This window comes from Oryzias latipes, chromosome 17 (assembly GCF_002234675.1).
Source record: "Oryzias latipes chromosome 17, ASM223467v1".
Lineage (NCBI taxonomy): Eukaryota > Metazoa > Chordata > Actinopteri > Beloniformes > Adrianichthyidae > Oryzias > Oryzias latipes.
Window position 1 is genome coordinate 21,660,869 of NC_019875.2, and position 22,555 is coordinate 21,683,423.

Sequence of the window (22,555 nt, forward strand, 5' to 3'; positions counted from 1 at the left end):
AGGGCCCGTGGCCAGAGAGAGAAGGGAAAAGGCAGGAACATAGGTTTGAGAATAGGGACTCTTAACGTTGGCACAATGACAGGGAAAGGCAGAGAGCTGGCAGACATGATGGAGAGAAGGAAGGTAGATGTACTGTGTGTGCAGGAGACAAGGTGGAAGGGCAGCAAGGCACGTAGTATTGGAGGAGGATACAAACTGTTCTATCATGGTGTTGATAGGAAGAGAAACGGGGTAGGTGTGATTCTGAAGGGGGAGTTTGTAAACAGTGTTCTAGAGGTGAAAAGAGTCTCAGACAGGATGATGAGCTTAAAGTTAGAAATCGAAGGGGTGATGGTGAATGTAGTCAGTGGGTATGCGCCACAGGTTGGCTGTGAGTTAGAAGTGAAGGAGAGATTCTGGAGTGAGTTGGATGAGGTCATAGAGAGTTTTCCCAGAGGAGAGAGAGTTGTTATTGGAGCAGACTTTAATGGGCATGTTGGTGAGGGCAACAGAGGTGATGAGGAGGTGATGGGCAGGTTTGGTGTGAAGGAAAGGAATCTGGAGGGACAGATGGTGGTGGACTTTGCGAAGAGGATGGAAATGGCTGTAGTCAACACTTACTTCCAGAAGAGAGAGGAACATAGAGTGACATACAGAAGTGGAGGTAGGAGTACTCAGGTGGACTACATCCTATGTAGACGAGGTCATTTGAGAGAGGTTAATGACTGCAAAGTGGTGGTAGGAGAGAGTGTAGCCAGACAGCACCGCATGGTGGTGTGTAAGATGACTCTGGAGGTCAGGAAGAAGAAGAGAGGGAAAACAGAAAAGAAGACCAAGTGGTGGAAGCTACAGAATGAAGAAACTTGTGAGGAATTTAGGCAGAAGTTGAGACAGGTCCTGGGTGGTCAGGATGAGCTTCCAGATGACTGGGAAACTACAGCAGAAATTATCAGGGAAACAGGTAGGAAGGTGCTAGGTGTGTCATCTGGAAAGAGGAAAGACGGTAAAGAGACTTGGTGGTGGAATGAGGAAGTACAGGAATGCGTCCAGAGGAAGAGGTTGGCTAAAAAGAAGTGGGATGTAGAAAGGACTGAGGAAGGTAGACAGGAGTACAAGGAAGCGCAGCGTAGAGTGAAGAGAGAGGTGGCAAAGGCCAAACAGAAAGCTTACGATGAGCTATATGACAGGTTAGACACAAAGGAAGGAGAGAAGGACTTGTACAGGCTAGCCAGACAGAGAGACAGAGATGGGAAGGACGTGCAACAGATAAGGGTGATTAAGGACAGAGATGGAAAGGTGCTAACAACCCAGGAGAGTGTACAGAAAAGATGGAAGGAGTATTTTGAGGAGCTGATGAACGAGGAAAATGACAGGGAAAGAAGGGAGGAAGATGTGGTTGTTGTGGAGCAGGAAGTAGCAGAGATTGGAAAGGATGAGGTTAGGAAGGCTCTGAAAAGGATGAAGAGCGGAAAGGCCGTTGGTCCTGATGACCTACCTGTGGAGGTAGGGAAGTGCTTAGGAGAGGCAGCAGTGGAATTTCTAACAAGGTTGTTCAATAGGATTTTAGAGAGTGAGAAGATGCCTGAGGAATGGAGGAGAAGCGTTCTGGTTCCGATCTTTAAGAACAAGGGTGACACGCAGAACTGCAGCAACTATAGAGGAATAAAGTTGATGAGCCACACAATGAAGCTGTGGGAAAGAGTAGTGGAAGCCAGGCTTAGGAAGAAGGTGGAGATTTGTGAGCAGCAGTATGGTTTCATGCCCCGTAAGAGCACCACTGATGCCATTTTTGCTTTGAGAATGTTGTTGGAAAAGTACAGAGAAGGTCAGAAGGAGCTGCATTGTGTGTTCGTAGATTTAGAGAAGGCGTATGACAGGGTGCCGAGGGAGGAGCTGTGGTACTGTATGAGGTCGTCTGGAGTGGCAGAGAAGTATGTCAGAGTAGTTCAGGACATGTATGAGAGAAGTATGACGGTGGTGAGATGTGCTGTAGGTCAGACAGAGGAGTTCAAGGTGGAGGTGGGACTACACCAAGGATCAGCTTTGAGTCCTTTTTTGTTTGCTATGCTGATGGACAGGCTGACAGACGAGGTAAGACAGGAATCTCCCTGGACAATGATGTTTGCGGATGACATTGTAATTTGCAGTGAGAGTAGAGAGCAGGTGGAGGAACAGCTAGAGAGGTGGAGGTTTGCTCTGGAAAGAAGAGGCATGAAGGCCAGTCGTAGTAAGACAGAATACATGTGTCTGAACGAGAGGGATCAAGGTAGAAGCGTTAGGTTACAGGGGGCTGAGGTGAAGAAGGTGCAGGAGTTTAAGTACTTGGGGTCAACAGTTCAGTGTGATGGGGAGTGTGGAAAAGAGTTGAAGAGGCGAGTGCAGGCAGGTTGGAGCGGTTGGAGGAAAGTGTCAGGAGTGTTGTGTGACAGAAGAGTGTCAGCAAGACTCAAAGGAAAGGTGTACAAGACAGTGGTGAGACCAGCTCTGCTCTATGGGTTAGAGACGGTAGCAGTGAGACAGAGACAAGAGGCTGAGATGGAGGTAGCGGAGATGAAGATGTTGAGGTTCTCCTTAGGAGTGACCAGGTTAGACAGGATAAGGAACGAGTACATCAGAGGGACGGCTCATGTTGCCTGTGTTAGCGACAAAGTCAGAGAAGCCAGACTGAGATGGTTTGGACATGTTCAGAGGAGGGATAGTGGATATATTGGTAGAAGGATGTTGGAGATGGAGCTGCCTGGCAGGAGGGCAAGAGGACGGCCAAAGAGGAGATACATGGATGTCTTAACAGAGGACATGAAGTTGGCTAATGTTAGGGTAGAAGATGTCCATGATAGAGTGAGGTGGAAAAGGATGATTCGCTGTGGCGACCCCTGATGGGAAAAGCCGAAAGAGAAAGAAGAAAGAAGATATAGATATAGATATATATATATATATATATATATATATATATATATATATATATATATATATATATATATATATAGATATAGATATAGATATAGATATAGATATAGATATACACACACATTTACATGTATAGATGAAAATACAATTGGATTCTTTTAAATTTGGATCTGTTAATTCAATAAAATCTGCTGCAGCAGGAGGATCTTGTTTGACACAGGGTGTATTTTATTTTGAAAGGAACTTGAGCGTGCTGCTGTCAAAAGAGGTTAATATTGTTATTTATAGAAAAATATAACACTAAAATTCATTTATTTTAATTAATTAAAAAACATAAATTAAGTGTCTAAAGGTTTAAGAGGGACTTGGCGGCCCTCACTGAGTTTTGGACTGTAGAAATCCAACCGAATCGCTCTTTTTGTGTTAAAGGTTGAAGACCCCTGATTTTTAAGTAATTGTACTGAGGAGAGTCACTGCCAGTATAAGGAGTTTCCTGTCAGTGGTATATTTGATCCTTTTAATGAATCAACGTGGTCAACACTTTTTAAAATTTCAGTCAGCAACTGGAAAGAGTAAGTTCCCACAGCTGATCTCACCTGTCCTTACTTAGTGATTGGAGCATGGCCGTTCAGCTTGATGATGTCAGCGGGTCATTCCTGTGGGGTTGAGTAATAGCGTTCCCGCCCGGCCTCTGTGGAGTGTGAATTTTTAGCAGCACAGCATGTGAGAGGCAGATTGAGGTATCTGTGGAACTTAGACTCACTGCGAACCGATTTGCTGTATTCAAAACAAGTGTATGGACTATGGACGTGTGTGTGTGTGTGTGTGTACATGATCTATAAGGAGAGCTTTATATAGCCACGGTTATCCAGGAAGGAGGAATACCCTAGATGCCAGTGACCATATTTGAACACTCCTGGAGGCACTCGGACTACAATCTTGTATACTCACTAAGCGCTCCATCTCTTCCTCTGTGCGTGCAGTTACACTGGACCACCACTGTAAGGCAATATAACACCTTATCTGCAGGGACAGTTGATATTTTCTGACTCACAGGAGAAAACTTCTCTCTCCCTTTCCAGCACTTTCTGGTTTCTTCTCCCTGACAGTCCGTTCAGCTGACTGACAACATCCGCTCTGACCCTGCGCTAAGGGCTACTCTGCCTCGGTGTTGATCTGTGACTTGGACTCAGTGGTAGACAGCGGGTGTTTCTGGTTTTTGCCTCAGTGGGGGTTGCTTGTGTGCATGTGTGTGTTCGAGTGGATGTGAGTCAGTATGCCATGTCGTCCCCTGGCTCGTCGTTTGTACAGATAAAACATGAGGACTTGCTTTTCTATGAGAACTGTGGAGGAGGCAGCTTTGGGAGCGTCTACAGAGCCTTCTGGGTTTCCCAAGATAAAGAAGTGGCTGTAAAGAAGCTTTTGAAGATCGACAAAGAGGTAGGAAGAAGACACACAACTTCTACATAGGCTTTTTAAGTTACTTCTACAGTCATGCCACAAGACAGTTGTACTTTATGACCCCAGATCTCAACAAGATTGCCATTCCCAATTTCCCAGACTTCCTTTAGAGCTAGAGCTTTATCCATCACTCCCCCTTCTTCCCTCTTAACCGTTCCCGGCCATTAGATATATGTTTATGTTAAAAAATACCTTCCCCACTCCCCTTCTCTTCCCACAGTTGGTAAAAGCAGCAGTTTTGTAAATGCTTTGCTCTTAAGTTATCCTCTTAGAAATGTCCCTTTGAAGGTCTTTCGCTGTAAAACCCTGCGGTCCTTAGAACTTGGCTGTTATCCTCCATCACTGCGACTCAGATAGTGACAGGATTTCCATTAACCTGTTTTCTTAAAAAGCCAGAAGTGATGAGAGCATGGTGGACACCACGGCGTCACGGTACAGCCTCACAATTTAAACGGTTACATCTTGAGGATGAGGCGAAGGAAAGAGGATTTTTACTTGTCACACGTTTAAACAAATGCCACTCAGGCAGACGTGTCTGTGTGTGCAGAAATAATTGCTAAATACAGGCTGATGGATCACCAGAGAGCTGCAGCTGAGTGGATTACCCATCAGTCTATTTCTTTTTAAAAATTGTCTGTACAAATACTTCATTGACATATCTTTGAGCAAATGTGTCAGACCTGACACGCAAGTAACAGTAATGCTACGTTCACACTGGGCATGTGACACGCGTTCCAAGAACGAGGTAAACACTTGTTCTTGATTGCACGTTTATGTGTTCACACTGGTCTGTCGCTACCCAATCCTAGTGCATGTACTGCAGTTGGAAGAAACTTTGTCCAAAATGTTGAAGAGGTGCAAATCTTGTGAGTCTTGCTCCACTCCAGGTTTTTTCTGTCACAGCTCAGTTCCGATTTATGAAAGACTTGATGTCATATACATCTGGTCGGGCACAAACCGCGATTATTTATTTCTCCTTCATGATTGATTTAGAAACAGTTTAAACTTCTGTGTTTTGAAAAAGACGCTAACTAAAAGTCACCACCAAATCCAAGACCTGTTTAGTGAAAGTTTAGTGAAAGTTCAACCTGGTTCAACTTTCAACCTTTTTTTATGTAGACCCTGAATCTTAAAAAGGTGCATAGTTACACATGATTTGTTTTGAATATGTTTACACTGACTTTTTATTGGAAGCGGTCGCTCAAACGCGCGTTAAAGTGGGCGATCAGCGTAGTTTGAGCGTCAAAATGGAGACATGAATTGCTCTTTAAAAAAAGCATAAAAAATTTCTGTAAAAATGTTTTTTAAGAGGCCCAAACTTATCATTAGTTTACTATTATGGTCTTTGTCACTGATGTGTGTAAAATCTAAAGACTGGAGTCCTGGAGACAGTATTAGACATGGCTTTGACACTGCATAACTAGTCTGGGTTCAGACATCAAGGGACATTTTTTTTAATCTGGTTTTTCTCTGTCTTTGTCAGATATTGGAAAGCTTAAGAAGTCTGCTTTTTTTCCTCCCTTCCAGGCCGAAATTCTCAGTGTACTCAGTCATAAGAACATCATTCAGTTTTATGGAGCCGTGCTGGAATCTCCCAATTATGGCATCGTCACAGGTCAGAACTCAGATGTCTGAGGTTTGTGTGCACTAGAAATAAAAAAAGCTCAAGGCACAAATGTAGTGAGGCCTAACTGATGTAAGTGGATGTAGTTTTATAATAATGTATATGGTCCCAGTTTGGTGGAAATCACAGACACATTGTGCTGCCACTGATGGCTAACCAGTGTTTATGAGTGTGCCCTGGACCACTGGGGCACACTCTGAACACTGGTTTTCGCTGCTCCTCCTGGCAGAACATTTGTAACTGAGACCCACATGTGTGGATGTGCTGTTAATCCCGAATAGGGTTTTGTGTTTACCATAAAGCAAAGAAAGACCATTACAGACTCATCCAGCAGCAGAGATGTCTAAATGAACCTAAACAAAAATGTAGAAACTTAACTAGAAATTGATTTAAATTTTTTGATTTGTTCAACATCACAGGACATCTCGATTTTTTTTGAATCCATTTAAAGTGTATAATTTGATTTTTGCATGTTAAAGGTCTTTTTATGTGTAATGTTTACACATAACCACGCTGTGTGTGTGTGTGTGTGTTTCCTGACAGAATTTGCGAGCGGAGGGTCTCTTTACGAGTACCTGTCCAGTGAGCACAGTGAGGAGATGGACATGAAGCAGATCATGACTTGGGCCTTACAGATAGCCAAAGGTACACCGGAAAACTGGTATTCTTGCTAGTTTGATTCTGATAACAAAAGCAAGAATCATCAATCATATTCTTGTTATTGCTGTTATGCATCATTTTGTGCTCATCCAAGAGCATGCACACATTTTACCTTTGTTTGCCATTTTAGCTATAGTTAGTGGCAAATGAACTTGACAATTTGACAAAAACAAAACAACAAATTCAGGTGAATTAAACTATAAGAAATGGAAATTCCTTTTTTTTAAATTCTACTTCTGGACATAGTTTTTTCATAATTTAAGCCAACATTGTTCATTCAGTTTTTGCAGAGTATCTAGATGTTATCCAATACGGATTATCTTGGTTTTAGTATAAATCTGGCAGTATAATAAAACTCTTAAATTTATGCCACAACTTGAGGCTCTAATATATGATATAGTGGACTACATCAGCTTGTTTTCAGGCCTTTTCTGTAGTTTTATGTTTCTCTGAAAAAAAATGCTGGTCAGAAAAACATCTAACCAACCAAAACAGTCCTCTCTGAATGGTATCTATTTAGAAGGAGCGTAATTAGTTAAAGGGAAATGTGTAAGACAGGAATTAAAATTTCATTTCTGCATTTCAGACATGCTAAAAATTCCAGAAATCCAAGATGTTTAAATTTTTTCGCTTTTCAAACAAAATTCTGTAATTCTGCAATTCTTTCCATTAGAGAATGATAATAAATTTGCTTATTAATAATGTTTTTCAAAGAAAATACAAGAATTTTTTTTTCATTTTCATTTTAACTCTTCATCAAAAAATTCGTGAAAGTGTGAAAAACATCAATTCATTTAAGTGTCGGAACTTAATCTTACAGTGAAAACTACAATGTTTTTCTTTTCTTTAGAATGCCACTGCACCTAAACTGCCATAAATAAATAAAAAGTGACATTAGGAGAAAGAGACACTGTTCACCAACAAAAAAGAAGAATTTGGGATAAACTTGTTTAAAAAGCTCAAGGGATGAATTACAATCCCAAATTTAAAAAATGTAGATCAAAACCATAATCTTATCACTTAAGTTAATATTCCGTTTTCTGTTGTGAGCAACAAGAGATGATGTGTCAGAGATCGTCACTTGTCTAGATGTTGGCCATACTTTCAGAAAAATATATTGTGTTAATAAATATTTCCTATGTTTAATGTAAAAAAACAGTTTTCCTTTATGTCGATGTCTTCCTGTCAATACTATCTTTTTATAAAATGGTTAAAGTGAAGAGGTGACATGGAAAACGTTAAAGTAAAAGATTCAGAAAAAAATTATGAAGATGATTGGAAAGAAACGTTTACTTTATAGGGTTCCCACTACGCAATGTAGTAAGATTTTTTTTCCATCTTTAATCAGGTCCTTACATTTTTTTACTTGACTTTTTGATGTCAGTCCAAATATAGATTTAGAACAGAATGGAAAAACTTGACCCATTCTAGAGGGGGAATACATTTGTGGGGCTTCATACTCCATCAAAAACCCACACCAAAAAAAAAAAAGTGTAAATCTATGACCATAAAAATGTACACATCTATAAAATAAAAAACGTATCTATGTTAAAGCAAGTGGAGTTCAGCAATCTAATGACTGATGCTGGAAATCAAATCAGATCCAATTAAATCTAACTTGTTTATAAAAAGCGCTTTCCATTCTTTGTGCAGCTTGAAGGGTTTAACACTGAAGCCCATCAACATGTGTTCCCCTAAGACAAGTAAAAAAACAAGCCGTTGACAAACAAAACCTTTTCTTTTTTGCAGTTTTTGCTGTAGAAACAGTTTTTTAGCAGCCGTTTCTTCACTGTTTTTACTGTTGGATTCGTCTGCTGCTGTTTCAAAAAACAAATTTCACATCATGATCATGGGCATCCCACGTTCTGCTACAAAACATGACCAGGAGAATCATTGATGTTGATTCTATATTCCATGAATAGATATTCTAAACAATGTGTGGAGACACAGCTTTTGCCCATATCAGACTTTGTTGTATCACGATTAAAGTCCCACTCTGATTATCTTTTGATCTACTGTAGTTTCTGCAGAGCGGCAGGAATTCATTAGAAATTTGCTTTGAGTTATGGTTGGGACTGTTGGTGCAGAGCAACCCGTTGCTTTTTGGGTCAAAAAACGAAAGCTAACATCTATATATCTCTTCTTAGAACTGCACCCCACTAGCACATAGGGGGCATTCCACTTTTTACGCCACAAATACGCTCTTTTGCGTCGCCTCTAATTCACACCGATTTGAATAAAGAGATACCGGTACTGCAATTTCAAGCTTTTTTCTTTTCTTTTTTTTTTTTATCATGACCTGCGTCATCAGAAAAATGCCACACGAAAATGTTAAAAAATACCAAAAAACACAATTTTCATCAGATTGGGTTTTTAATGCTAATCTAGTTGGAACCAAATAATGCAATCAATCTGAGATTAAACGTTGTTTGTTCCTGAAATGGCGAGTATCTTTTTTTTCACTGTCATTTCAGGGATGCATTACCTTCACGCTGAAGCTCCAGTCAAAGTGATTCACAGAGACCTGAAGTCACGAAACGGTAACATGACCTTTAATCACTATTGTATTCCCTTCAAGTGGATTTCTATGTAATTGCTCTTAATTGATGCATATTCAGTCAGCTTTTCAGTCAGTCCTCCTTCAGCAGTAGCAGATACTTCCCTGCTCTTGAGCGATTCACTCTTGTCTTCTGTTTACAGTGGTAATTACTGCAGACAAGGTGCTGAAGGTTCGTAAATATCCTTATGTCGTTTAGAGACAGATATTTGTCAAGCTCTTATCTATAGTACTTTTTTTTTTTTACTGGGCTTTCAGATTTGTGACTTTGGGGCTTCTAAGTTCCTGTCCCACACCACCCATATGACAGTGGTGGGCACGTTTCCCTGGATGGCCCCTGAAGTTATTCAGAGCTTACCTGTGTCTGAAACCTGTGACACCTACTCCTATGGTGTGGTGAGTTTAGAATCCTTTTGTCTCATATCAGGCATGCTATTTTTGACAGCAAAACACTAATCTGACGCCATGAAACTGTTCTGTTATAAGGTACTGTGGGAGATGCTGACTCGGGAGGTTCCTTTCAAAGGTTTCGAGGGCCTGCAGGTCGCATGGCTGGTGGTGGAAAAACAGGAGGTAACATACAGAAACACAGACGCAAAAAAAAGAAAAGAGAAACGTTTTGAACTAGCTGCAAACACGCAGACCTACTAGAGTTGGAGACGGCCAGAGGCACAATGTTATGCTCTCATGGTTTCCACTGTGAGCTGGTGAGGGGGAGTATTTTTAGGCCTGATGTCAGTTCTCTGCTCATTTAAGGCCTGGATACTCAGCAGTGAAGCCAGACTCTCTCCAGGCTAAAGGCGTTGCGAGTAAAAGAGATGGGAGGAAAAGAGAGGAGCAAAAACAACAACCCTCTGATGGGGCATTTGATTTCAGAGATTTATGGGAGTTATAAGGTTGTGTTTCAGTTTTTTTCATCTTAACGGTCATGCATGCACCCTGGACCAACAAACAACTAGGAGAACATGATTCCTGGGAAGTTATTGGCTTAACTCCAAATACCCTCCAGAAATACCTCTCTGTCTCTCTTCTTTTTCCCTGTCTGTGTCTGATTCCCCGTCACTGTTGCACCTGACCCTCATCCTATCTGGACTCAGACTGGTTATATTATAAGGTCAATCCTTGTAAAAGAAAAAAAAAAGATGACTGTGAGGCTGACTGTGTTGATATGTTACAAAGAAATGAACTCAGTGGAGTTTTTGCTGCACATATTTTATAAAGGAGTCTAAGATGTTCTTTATTGTCTTTAGGTAGGGATTTTTGCTGTGCTGTTTTTTAAAGTGTTAAGATTCAGATAACCCTTGAAAAAAAATTGTAAAAAAAAGAAGAAACATTTATATTTTTTTGCTCCACAAAAACCAATATTATTTATATTGGTTAAATGTTCGAGTTTAAAAAATTAGGATTATACATTTAATCAAGGGAAATTCTCAGTCACATCATACTGGGGCAACTAAAATAAGCTAATTTAAAGGTATAACCAGTTTTAACCCATAATAACCTAGACCCATGTTTCCTAAAAGTAAAATTATGTGCATTTTACCACAAACCAAGTAGACCACAGAATCCATTTCTGATATTTTTCGAATGCCACCATGAGTTTGTATGGGTTAAAAGCAAAACAGAAGTTTCAAAAAACAGTTTTTATATTTTATTTTTACAACAGGAATATTTTAACATGTAATGATGACTGTCACAATATCATACATCTAAGTTGAGGGATTTTACTGCATAGAGGTTGTAGGAGTGAACTACTCTGCCACCCAGCATCTTGGCACACGTCCCAATAAAAACTACCCCACCTTTTTTTACTCATTCATATTTTGTAATTTTATAGGGTTAGAGAATGACAAAACTTACAGGGCTGTCAAAAGACCGTCGCTCTGAGGTGCAAGGATTCTCCATGATTACATCACGCTTGGTGCTTTGAAACATCTGTGTTTAAACATGACACGGCTCTGTCCACTGTGTCTATCAATTAATAAAAGTAATAAAATCAAAGGTTATAATAAAGTTCTTAAAAAACGTATGATAAGTGTTCTTAAGCAAATAAAGTCAAAATGTATTAAGATATATCTAACTGGCTCCTACAGAGATCATTATAATGAAAGATTATTACTGTCTTTGTACAAACTATGATATTGAAAGCACTTTTTTGCGTGAAGCAAACAAGCACACATCTAAAATTTTTTAAATGTGTTGAAAAACTGAAACTCCTGCTTTTTGTAAGTGTCAAACTGACTAAACAACTGGAACTGGTGGTGTAGGACCCAACATGCAGGAGACATGGCTTGGTGGCAGAAACCTAAACATTTAATAAAGTTACTTGAACGCGACAAAACTCTTGGCAAAACTGAAAGGTGACACAGCACATGACCTGACAAGGATAAACTGAGCAGGTCAGCCACTGATCGAACGGTTGGCAGTTCAACTGTCGTTGTGTCCTTGAGCAAGACACTTCACCCTCCTTACCTCCGTTGTGGCTCAGCTGGTGTATGAATGTCCCGGTGATGGTCAGAGGGGCTGTAGGCTCGTACTGGCATCATGCCTCTGTCAGTCTGCCCCAGGGCAGCAGTGGCTACATCACTAGCTTAACATCACCAAGTGTGAATGGCCTTGAGCGTCTTGAAAAGCGCAAAAAAAAAATCAGATCCATTATTATTTTTTATTATTACTAAGGACAAATAACTGAAATGAAGACAGATGTGGATCATAATAAACCTGAAACTGGTGTGACTGACAAAAAGGGACCATTTAAAACAGAACACGACCAAACCACAACATAACTGACAAAAAAAAAAAAAAAAAAACAAAGTTCACAATCCTCTCAACACTTTTGCTTCTTAATTTGTAGAGACTAACCATCCCCACCAGCTGCCCAGCAAGTTTTGCAGAGCTTATGAAGAAATGTTGGCAAGCAGACCCAAAGGTAGGAAAATAATCCCACATCTCATTTTCATTTCATCTGCCATAAATACTTCAAACTAAGGATTATGTTCTTTTCACATCCATAAAAATACAGGAACGGCCCCAGTTCAAGCAGGTGCTGGTAACCCTGGAAACGATGGCAAATGACAGCAGGCTACCAGATCAGTGCAACTCCTTTCTGCACAACAAGGACCAGTGGAGGTAAATGCACAATATGCACAGTCTTTGAAGTTCTACAAGTTGTTATCTAAACACATTCATTAATGTGCATTGAAGTGCATGCATAAGTATTTCAGAAGAACTGCTCACAGATCCACAAGCAGGCAACAGCTCAGGAGTTTACAGACAACTCTGTGGACTCTGAGGCTCAGGAGTGAATGCGTGACCCCACTCTCTGCTTGGTTCTATATTAAGCTCTCTGGAAAATGTCCATGGAAGAGATTCCTCCACTCCTCAGTGAGGGGAAGAACAGAAGGGCGGGGGTCGGTGGTGGTAGTAGTGGTGCATAGAGAGGAGAGAAAAAAACCCAAATGTGAGCTGAATAAAAGAATTTAAGGGAGGAACAGAAATGTAATATGCGAATGTGAAATCTGAAACCGAGCAGGGAGGGAGGGGCCGGAACAAAGAGGTTAGAGGAGGAAGGAGGCCTTGACAGATGATGAGGAGACAGGGCAGAGGGAGAGCCGTGGACAATGGTCAGGGGTGAGAGGGTGTGACATTCTATGCATATTTAACATGAGCGCAGGGAAGGCAATCAATTTTGAGTGAAGTTTTGTGGACGGGTGGAAAAACATGCGGAGGAGGCAGCGGTGGAGGTAAAGGGGTGGGATGAATAAGAATAAGCATGGAAGGGACACAGGAGGTATGGTTGTACGTCAAACCCCTGTCTATATTTAGCAGCTGTAAGGGCTGATTGCTTGTGAATGTGAGTTGAGAAAGCCACACTCACTACTTCCAACACTGACCTCTTGTGGAAGCTAATAGAATTGCAATGAAAAGACTTCTTCAAGTAAGAAAAACTGCTAAAGTTATTAAAAAGGTTGCAAAGAACACAAATGTAATCATTAAAAAATGTACATTAAAACATTAATTTTTTACTGGTAAAAGGTATTGCCTCATAGTCTGCAATTAATTGTATTTTTGCTGTAGGCAGAAACTTCATGTACCGTATTTTCAGCACAATAGGACACACCCATTGACTGTGTATGAGAACTGGACTAAGTGACCCCTTCCCCCTTGCATTCCAAATAGGAAGTACCCGCTGGTCCCAAAAAGGAAAATTCCCATAGACTTCTATACAGAAATAAAGAGCTCTTACTCTGTCAGGATGATTGTAAGAATGATCATTTCTTGCCCTGCTACCTTCCTTTTAACCTGTTCTTGTTAATCTTAATTTTTTTCATCATATTTTTTGCTGTAGCTCAAGTTATTCAAGTTATAAACAGACTGATCAGGTGATCGGGTGGTCTCACGTCAAACATTCAAAGCGCTTGACAGATTCTCTCAAGAGAACCGGTTTCAGTGGAAGGGGCGTGGTCTTCTCACATGCTTAATCCTGATTGGAGAGAGTGGTTGCCATAAAAAAATGTAGACTTGAACTGATTCAAACCAATGACCACTTACTGGCGATTTCTGGTTTCAACATATCGACATCCGTAACGCAAAAAAAACGGCTACTGAATTGACTTCACTTGGTTGGAACCAGAAGTCATTTTCTAAAGGGCCGTACACACCGGGACGAATATCGGCGGACGTTATTCGCCAGCGTTTTTTTGTGTGCTCACAAGACAGTTATGTGTTTGAGCGCCCCCAAGTTGTGTTTTACTGTAACTTCAGAAGCTCCAGACACGTGTGGAAAAGCGCCATTCTCATTGGTCGTATAAAAACAAACGCGAGGCGTTTTTAAAAAATGACGCTCTTACGCGTGGCGTTTTTCGCGTCGGTGTGCACACTCACATTGGTGCTCTTTGTTTAGTCACGAGGTGTTAAACGTCAGCGAATATCGCGCGCGAAACTCGTCCCGGTGTAAACAGGGCACACTGGATTATAAGGAGCATCATCAATAAATTTTCTATTTTTGAACTTTTATAGTATGCAAGGTGCACCGAACTATAAAGCCTATTTGGCAAGACAAAAGAGTCAGTCAGTCAGACTTTATCAACTGCATTTAACTAACTCTAGAGCTTGTTTGTGACACGCTACACGTTAAGCCACGTTAACGTGTTCACAACGCTTGTAACTCACAACATTGTTTGCAATAGCTAAAAAATCAGACTTATACTGCTAAAACAAAGGTAACTGTGTTAGTGTTAGTACCATGTAAAAAATCAACATAGTCTGAAATCGCTACGTTAGCCGTGTTAGTATATTTACACTAACATTTAGACCAGGCACTGTTTACACCTCAAAATTGATACGATATCAATAAACACAACCTTGAATTAGTCCATATATATGGCACTCTGGAATAAAAGGCATTTTTTGGATAAAGAATAAAATAAAAAATAAGGCTAGTAAATAAAATAAAGTAAATAAAATAAGGTAGTTTATAAAGCCTGCCTAAATGTTTATACTCTTTTTTTTTTGTCAGATTTATTAAGACAAAATTTAGGAAAAAAGTGTCATCCACAAATCTTCACCAAAGAATAAACTTTATATAAGTGCACCTTATAGTACGGAAAATACAATAGTTTAAATCAATTCCTCAAAAAGTTTCACAGTTTAAAATAACATTCAAATTTGAAATTACGTAAAATTATGGTTTTAAATTCAAAACTTTAAATAAATATATGCATTTTTCAAGGAGATTTTCATCTTCTTTTCTTCCATGACTTTTTTTTCTAACTGACAGCAGAGACTAGAGATATTAATTACAGTGAAATCCTAATTTTGTGGTATCTACACAGACATTTTTTCCTCAGCAGACCTTTCCACTTTTCCTCTTGTTTATCCTAAAAAAAAATCACTTTTATAAAAACTGGATTTGTAAAGTTTGGTTTCCAATTTTTTCTTTGTGAATTATATTTTCTCTTTTAAGATTCTTTTCTGAAAATTAAATAATGCGGGAAAAAAATGCAAATGTTTTTTGAAAGAGTTTTACAAGTGTATAGTTACAGCAAGAACTTTCTTTGGTCTTTCTCAGGTGTGAAATCGAGTCGACCCTGGAACGCCTCCGTAAGTTAGAGAGGGAGCTTTACTCCAAGGAGAAGGAGCTGGAGGAGAGGGAGCGGAGGCTCAAACTCTGGGAAGAGCGGCTGATGGAGAGGTCCAATATGACCCCCAGTCCCACCCCCCTGCTCATGGAGCGCCCAAGCATAACACCTGTACGTAAGAATTGAACATAAGGAATGACATGTTTAAAACCAGCTGCAGCTTTTCACTGCTTTTTTGTTCTTCCTCAGTTCTTCACACCAATGTCCATCAGTTCTTCAGGCCCCTTCTTCCGCTCTCACTCTCAAGATTCCAACGGCACCGGGGTCAGCAGTGCCGGGGTCAGCAGTGCCGGGGTCAGCAGCCTCTTTCGCACTCTCAGCAATGGAGACACAGAGAGAGGCAGCAGTGCCATGCTGGAGAGGGGGAGGAGTTCACTGGACAGCGGCAGGCTGCACCTGATGCTCCGGGGTCTGCAGGGGAGGTTTGGAAGTGAAGATGAGGAGAAGGAAGGAACGGTGGAGGAAAAAAGCTGGGTGCAGAGAGAGCGAAAGAACAGCGGGAGCCTGGAGGGAGGAAGGGTTCAGGTGACACTCAGGAGCTTCCCTGGGGGGGTAGTGGAGACACAGAAGAGGACGTGGGAGGAGGGGGATGGAGAAAGAGGAGGGTTGCAGAGGAGCAGAGTGACCACTATAGTTCGAGGGTTCTCTGGAGGACTTGGAGAGGCAGACCAAGAAAATGAGAAGGAGGCGGGATGGGAGATAGAGAAACTTGGTGACAGATTAGAGGAGAGAAGCCTTGAGGGAGGGAGGCTGCCGACCATGTTTAAGGGTCTCCAGGGGAGTTTGGGAGACATGCTTTCCTTGGATATGGATGACATGGGGGAAATGGAGAGGCTGGGTGACATGGACATAAACATGGGTGACCTGAGCGCGATGAAGGTGGTAGGTCATGGCGTAAGGAGCGAGCTGGGGGTCAGAGAGAGCAGGAGTGACCTGGGAATGATAGTCCAGGGAGTCAGAGGCGACCTCAGCGAATCCATTAGCCAAAAGATAAGAGGGGAAGTGGGTGTTATCGGGCACTCAGGAATGCAAGTGAGCATGCGGGCATCCTCCAATCAGAACTCTGTGAAGAGCTGCAGTGTGCGCCATGGATCCAAGATCAATATGGCTGCAGCGGCGCTGGACATGATGGAGCTCGACTGGTCTGACAGCGACTAGAAGTTAAACTAGCAACAAAGCAAAACCCTCAGAAATCCACAAAGAGGCCAAACTATATCAACATCTGAGCAACAGAATGTGCTTTTCAGTTCAAATAAGTTTTTTTTGTTGACATTTTTTATCACATTTTTGAATTTTACACGCTGTGAAAAAGCAAAAGACATTCTCCAATAAATATCGCCAGCTCCACAGATCTGTAAAACCCTTAGAAATCAGCAATTCAGACACTGGTTATTTCTCATCTACTATCAAACCCCCCGCTGACAGTCGGCAAGCAGAGCAGAAGCAGCTGCGAATAATCAGTGTGTTCACACCAGACATGTCCTGCCATGCTTGTCATTTGCAGAAAAAGAGCCCCCTGGCTCTCTGGAAAACATGCATGACATATTGCAGACAGACCAAAACTGGTCCCGAATGTTAGGTGCCATGATTGTTCCTTGTGTTTTGGGTTTTTTTATTTCCAAAAATGGTGTCAATCAGAAGGAAGGGGTCAAATCACAAGGAGCAAGAGACATCAGGGATGATTGAAAACATCCTATGTTTGCAGTTCTGGCCCAACCAGGAAGTCCAGCTGGAATGTTAAGTCACAAGTTTAGTTTTCAAAGATGGGGGACTTCCTTCATCTCCTATTCTGTCTCTCCCAAAAGCTTCCTGTTTACTCTATCCTATTTATGTCAGCATGCACTGCTGCTTCTGAACTCTGGAGGAAATGTTTGGGGTTCATGCTATGAAACCTCAATGCAGTTTTCTGAAGAACCCAGAGGTTCTTCAGCTACAATTTACAGTGACATAGAAAAAGAAATAGAAAATAATCCATAAGTAATCTATCACTTTTGGTGAGTTTTTTATTCTTCTGCAATATATTTAAACTTCAAAGAGACAGGGATTTTTTTCTTTCAAGATGTGACTTGCGGAGTGCTGTCATGACTTTTATAAACTTTTTCAGGTGACCAGTGTTCTCCTTTTGACAAGATGCCCCCAACTTCACCCCCCCCCCCTTTTTTTTGATAAAAGTGTCTAAAAGATGCTCAAAATTTAATTTACCTGTGTAAATTTAGTGACTGCTGAAAGTTACTGCATATCCAAAAAGGTACACGAGTAAATGTAGCGGTAACAAGGCAGCACTACTGTTTTTCTTTTGCTTATTGTTTTGTGTTCATTGATTTGATCTGTTCAAACATGCTTAGACTTTATCCATTTTATGATCTAGTGAGTGTTTTCTTTGGCATTTTCTGTAATATTTGATCAGTTTTTAAATAAAAAGGAGAGGCGTCTGATTGCACTGCTGTAACATTTTGTAAAAACAGGCATGAAACTGTAACTCTTCATCCAGTTCAGTCACACACTGAGCAGAAGGGCCACTCCAGCCAGCACCCACTTGGCCGGTCGCTCCTTGGTTTTCAGATTAAAAGTCCAGACGTATGTGGGTCCCCTGATTTTAGTTTTGTAGAGCGGACACTCGTAGATATTTCTCGTCTCCTGGCGGTCGTTGGGGACAGCTCGGACGGAAATAACAGGCATGGTGGGAGTCAACTCTTTGAGGCGCGCCTCTGTGATGACCCCTGTTTGAGTGTCCCATCTTGCACCTGGCAGATGATTCACACAAAGTGCAGTTTAAACACAATAATGTATGTGGCTGTGTTCTTTTGAAGAAAGGACGCTACCTTCCATATAAAGTCCGTACACATATGCCCCCTCCCTGGCAGGTTGGTTGAACTCCTCTTTAAACTTCTTGGTCACATCCACTGTGAGATTCACTTTGTCCAGAGGCCACTCATTCTTACGAGCTAGAGACTGCATCACAGCTGGAAAGCAACAACGGCTTTAACAGACTAAAGAATGACAAAGGTGAAGCACTTTTTCATCGGTTTAACTTTTTTGTGAGTTACCAGTGAGAAAAGACTGTGGGTTGAACAATCCAGATAACCAGACAACACTGGGCAGAGACAAGTCCTGTGTCCAGCTGTCCAGCTCTTTGCAGCGCTGCATCACATCATTAAACCTGAAGCAAACAGACAGAAGTTTGGATGATGGCTGTCATTTAGACAGTAAAAAAAAAAGAAACTTCTGAGCTATTTTCTATAATCCTTGTTTACAACAGTATTAAGTGAGATGTCTTAAAGCAGCTCCAAACAGAAACAAATCTTTACTTTGTTAAAAAAAATAATGTGACAAATGTACCATATAGCCAGGCTGTAGGTAGATGGGTAGGCCAGTTTGGTCCAGGTATCAGGAACATTGTCAAAGAACAAGGCTGTCTGCAGCTTCTCCATCTCAGAGGACATGGCCAGTTCACCCTTCAGAGATGTTAATGTGCTGCATTACTATGAACCACCACGGTGGAGGTGGAACATTTAGCCACATGAAGTATAGCTCTGACAATGTCAGAACGAGGTTTGAGCTCACCTTAAGGCCCAGGTCAAGCTCCTTGAGTGAGCGGCGAATCTCACAGGTGAGCATGTTCATGCGCTCACACTCTTGAAAGCAGACTAGGATGTATGGCGACCTTTCAGCAGTTTTGGACGTAATGTCAGACATGTTGTACTGCTCCGGCAGCTTTTCCAGAACTTCATCTAAAATACTTTTTACCTGCAGATGAGTGACAGAAAAAAATAACAAAAAGATGGAAAAACACTTTATTTAATATTTCAAATGGATCTTTTCAATATGTAGTTGAGCGTAAACATGTTACCTTCTCTTCCAGAGTCTGAGAAACGCCTTCCCCCATTACAGCATCAGGAGACTGCATCTCCAGCAGAATGTGGAAAAGCTTATCTGACGTCACTGTTAGGAACTCAATTTCTGCATTAGGGTGCAACCCATAATGCACTGGGCTTTCACGTGGCAGCATCTCATCTATGAAATTGTGGTACCCCTGAGATAAAACACAGTCAGTCCAAAGTCCCTATCAAGTTTATAAAGCCTGCCTATAGGTGTATCCTCTTCTTTTTTGACATTTTGCTAATGTCTGCTTTTTATTAAGACAACAAAAATTAGGGAATCGTGTCATTTACAAATGTACAATAAAGAAAAAGCTTTCTTTATTTGTTTTTGTAAAAGGCATTAATTTAAAAAGGAATTTACATCAAAACCAAATATTTTGCCAACCATATAATTCTCATTAGGAATCAGATATTGTTGGGACAGCAGTTTATTCCTTTTTAAATGTGAAAACCTATCATTCTTTTTCAATTTTGAAGTTTTACAATTTTTGGTAATGTTTAAATGCCAGGTCACTAAAATAATTTGGACCATCAGTTGATGAATATTGTTCCTATTGCATATGGCTTGAACTTACCTGGTAGTCTAGATTAGACGGGACGACAAATCCAGGTGCCAAAGAGAGCTTCCGGTCAAACTAAATATATAGATAAAGATTAAAAGTCAAGCAAATATAAAATAGGAAATTAGATTCAGATTTAACAAGTTATTCAAAATAAACAAACAACCACTTCTAATGAAAAGTCTATTTAAATATGGACATGCGTGTTTCGGGCTTCTGTGTTCAAAACTCTTGCGTTCACGAGTCCCTTCACGTTTTTTGCTTCTACGCACAAAATGCCCGGTTATTGAACTGAAAGGGACTCCGATTTGGTAGAGACGTATGGGTGGCATCCCCTTTACTTTAAGGAGGTGCCAACCGTTTATAAAGTGTTCAGTGGAGGAGAAACTAATAGCTGTGGTTTGTGCCTGGCCATAATTCTATGATACCATGTCTTTCAGATATAAGAACAGAGCTGTGAAAGAAAAAGCATCGCTTCGACATTTCTCTCCAAGACTCTTCCAACTGTACATGCGCTATTATTAGGTAGCGACAGTCCTATATTGCTGAAAGCATGTTCAAGAACTCGTGTTGAGCACATGCAACATTTAGACATAGTATGAACGTAGCATTAGACTGCACTTCTCTGTTTTTGTCTGTGAATACGGAAACAGACCTGGTTTGGATTCATGTACTCTTCCAGGTAGGTTCTGCAGAGGCGTCTATCCCAGTCATCCGTGATGTGTCCTCCATACATGATCTCCCCAAACAGATAGCGCAGGTCCTCCCATGGCACCTTCATGTTCACCATTTGAAGAATCCCCATTGAAATGACCCGCCACCTTGATCATCAACAAAACTCAACTCACCTGAGCGTTGGCTTCCAGGTAATTGTAGAGGACATTGACGGAAATGGTAAGGTCTCCAGTGTTGAAGGGATACTTTCTGTTCCAACCCTGAGGCCCAAACTTCCTCCTCTCAGCCACACAGGCGTGAAAGTAACACAGGGAGAAGAGGATGGTCTTGAACTCCTGCTCCCTGCTGCACTGGTCCAGGATTTCCTGCAAACAGTTCAGTAATAAATAAAGAAATGAACTGCAAAAAATGTGAAAAAAGAAAACGCAGGAAAACTTACTTGGTCAAAGTTATCCAAAGCAGCATGCAAATTGGCATGCATGCCTGTAGGAGGTTCATTGGTGATTTTGATGGCATTTTCCAGAATTCCCTAAACAAAAGGAAGGGTAATGAAGAGATTCACATCTGTAATTGAAGTTTTACCTAGTGGTATAGTTATAAAAAGATCTTTTTGGACATTAGATGCTAAAAAAATAGAATAAATACATTTTCTGACATAATGCATCTCTACCTGTGGTATAATGTGACCTTGTGGAGAAGATGCTGGCTCAGCACTCATGAATACTCTGTAGTCAGGATGACTGTCCTCGCAGCAGCGCTCCAGCAGCTTCTCAAGTGCACCCAGCCAGCGAGCAACCAGGTGAATGTTCTGCAAGAAATCAAATCATTCCTATCAACAATGCGGTGATGTAGCAATAACATTAAAAAAAAAATCAAAGTCAGACCTGTAATATAACCCAGTGACCCTCTTTAGCAGCTTTCTTCATTGCAACCTCTGCCACAGTTTCCTGCCCCTGACCCAGAGACACGTTGTGAAGCTTCCCAAGGTCTATTGTGAAACCCAACTTCCTTCCTGGGAATGTATCAAATGTTTTATATATTTACATAATTTTTACTTTTTAAAATGTGAACATTTTTCAGTTTTAAGTTTAACACAAGAACACATTTATGTTATCTTCTTTGTGAATTTTACCCAGTGACTCCACGTCCTTCAGTGGATCGACTCCAGGTGAGAGGATGAAAAACACCGGAGAGGCCGGACCGCTTTCTTTGAAGGATTTTGCAAAGTCGGTCTTTCGGCCCTCTGTGTACTTCACTCCAAGCTTCTCTTCCACAAAGTTTCTACAATATGCGATAAAAAAAGAAGAAAGTGCTTTTTCCTCAATAGCAGAAATGACAGAATATATGTTGTATGTGCAGAGTTCAAAAACAACTTTCATTAAATGTAGTTTTCTGAAAGCAAAAGTAAAGGACTGAGAAAAGCCTCTGATTACCTGAGTGCATATGTCATGCGGTCTGGTCTCAGAGCTCTTATCATGATCAGTTTCTGCAGGGAACTCTTCCCCTTCCACTCCTGTGGAAACCTTTCCTTCTCTGGACACTCAGACTCGATCAGTTTCTTCCAGCGCTTTGGCGAGCCTTCGATGTCCTGATCCAGACCACGGAACTCATCAGTGAAACTCATCACCTGGGCAGAAAGGGGAGCCAGTGACCTAGGGAGTCATTTGCTCAGCAGAGACACCTTGGTGTGTGTTCTCATGAACCTTGATGGCGCTCCATGCTGAGTTAGAGAGGAAGTCAAGTGGGCTGATGTAGCTGTGATCAATGTTGAAGCGTAGCAGGAAGTCAAGCTCTCGCACATCTATTTCCTTGTTCATCAAGAGCAACTGAAAGACAAGTATCAAGTTTGGAGGAAGAGTACAGTCTTTCTCCAGTGACACACACACACACACACACACACCCACACACACACACACACACACCTGGAAGGTTAGCTGTGCTGCAAAGGTGAGCTTGTCTCTCTCAAACAGTCCTCTGCTGATGTAGTTAAAAGTGGAAAACGTAACACTGTCTATGAGGATGTTTACTCTGCCCTTTACGTCCTCACAGGGTTCTGCCTGCTCCACCGCTTTGTGGAAAACAACGTTGAAGGCCTGAAAGCAAGAGCAAAA

General features: G+C 41.2%; 2 protein-coding genes across 2 annotated transcripts in view; one reads left to right on the plus strand and one right to left on the minus strand.

Moving 5' to 3' along the window:
* The first annotated feature begins 3,683 nt into the window (after positions 1-3,683).
* On the plus strand, positions 3,684-17,768 carry LOC101168074 (mitogen-activated protein kinase kinase kinase 21). Its single transcript, XM_011486670.3, has 12 exons — positions 3,684-3,887; positions 3,969-4,326; positions 5,875-5,962; positions 6,515-6,616; positions 9,106-9,171; positions 9,332-9,360; positions 9,447-9,584; positions 9,675-9,761; positions 12,043-12,117; positions 12,211-12,317; positions 15,259-15,439; positions 15,518-17,768. Exons 2-12 carry the CDS (start codon positions 4,168-4,170, stop codon positions 16,484-16,486), a joined length of 2,001 nt encoding a protein of 666 aa, XP_011484972.1. The 5' UTR covers positions 3,684-3,887; positions 3,969-4,167; the 3' UTR covers positions 16,487-17,768.
* The window catches only part of LOC101168322 (dynein heavy chain 11, axonemal-like), a 37,642-nt gene continuing 32,838 nt past the window's right edge, over positions 17,752-22,555 (minus strand). The window contains exons 73-88 of the mRNA XM_020710988.2: positions 22,367-22,537; positions 22,148-22,270; positions 21,878-22,071; positions 21,577-21,725; positions 21,329-21,456; positions 21,115-21,252; positions 20,884-20,973; positions 20,618-20,809; positions 20,425-20,544; positions 19,785-19,844; positions 19,179-19,361; positions 18,893-19,075; positions 18,668-18,783; positions 18,376-18,488; positions 18,151-18,291; positions 17,752-18,072 (exon numbers count right to left, since the gene is read on the minus strand). Coding sequence (XP_020566647.2) covers positions 17,825-18,072; positions 18,151-18,291; positions 18,376-18,488; positions 18,668-18,783; positions 18,893-19,075; positions 19,179-19,361; positions 19,785-19,844; positions 20,425-20,544; positions 20,618-20,809; positions 20,884-20,973; positions 21,115-21,252; positions 21,329-21,456; positions 21,577-21,725; positions 21,878-22,071; positions 22,148-22,270; positions 22,367-22,537 — 2,349 coding nt within the window. The 3' untranslated portion in view covers positions 17,752-17,824. The remainder of the gene's footprint in view (positions 18,073-18,150; positions 18,292-18,375; positions 18,489-18,667; positions 18,784-18,892; positions 19,076-19,178; positions 19,362-19,784; positions 19,845-20,424; positions 20,545-20,617; positions 20,810-20,883; positions 20,974-21,114; positions 21,253-21,328; positions 21,457-21,576; positions 21,726-21,877; positions 22,072-22,147; positions 22,271-22,366; positions 22,538-22,555) is intronic.

Bases quoted from the DNA above. Each gene is read 5' to 3' on its own strand.
- LOC101168074 (XM_011486670.3), top strand. From the start codon at position 4,168: ATGTCGTCCCCTGGCTCGTCGTTTGTACAGATAAAACATGAGGACTTG. The intron at 4,327-5,874 runs GTAGGAAGAAGA...CCTCCCTTCCAG, and splicing joins TTTTGAAGATCGACAAAGAG to GCCGAAATTCTCAGTGTACT. The intron at 12,118-12,210 runs GTAGGAAAATAA...ATAAAAATACAG, and splicing joins GTTGGCAAGCAGACCCAAAG to GAACGGCCCCAGTTCAAGCA.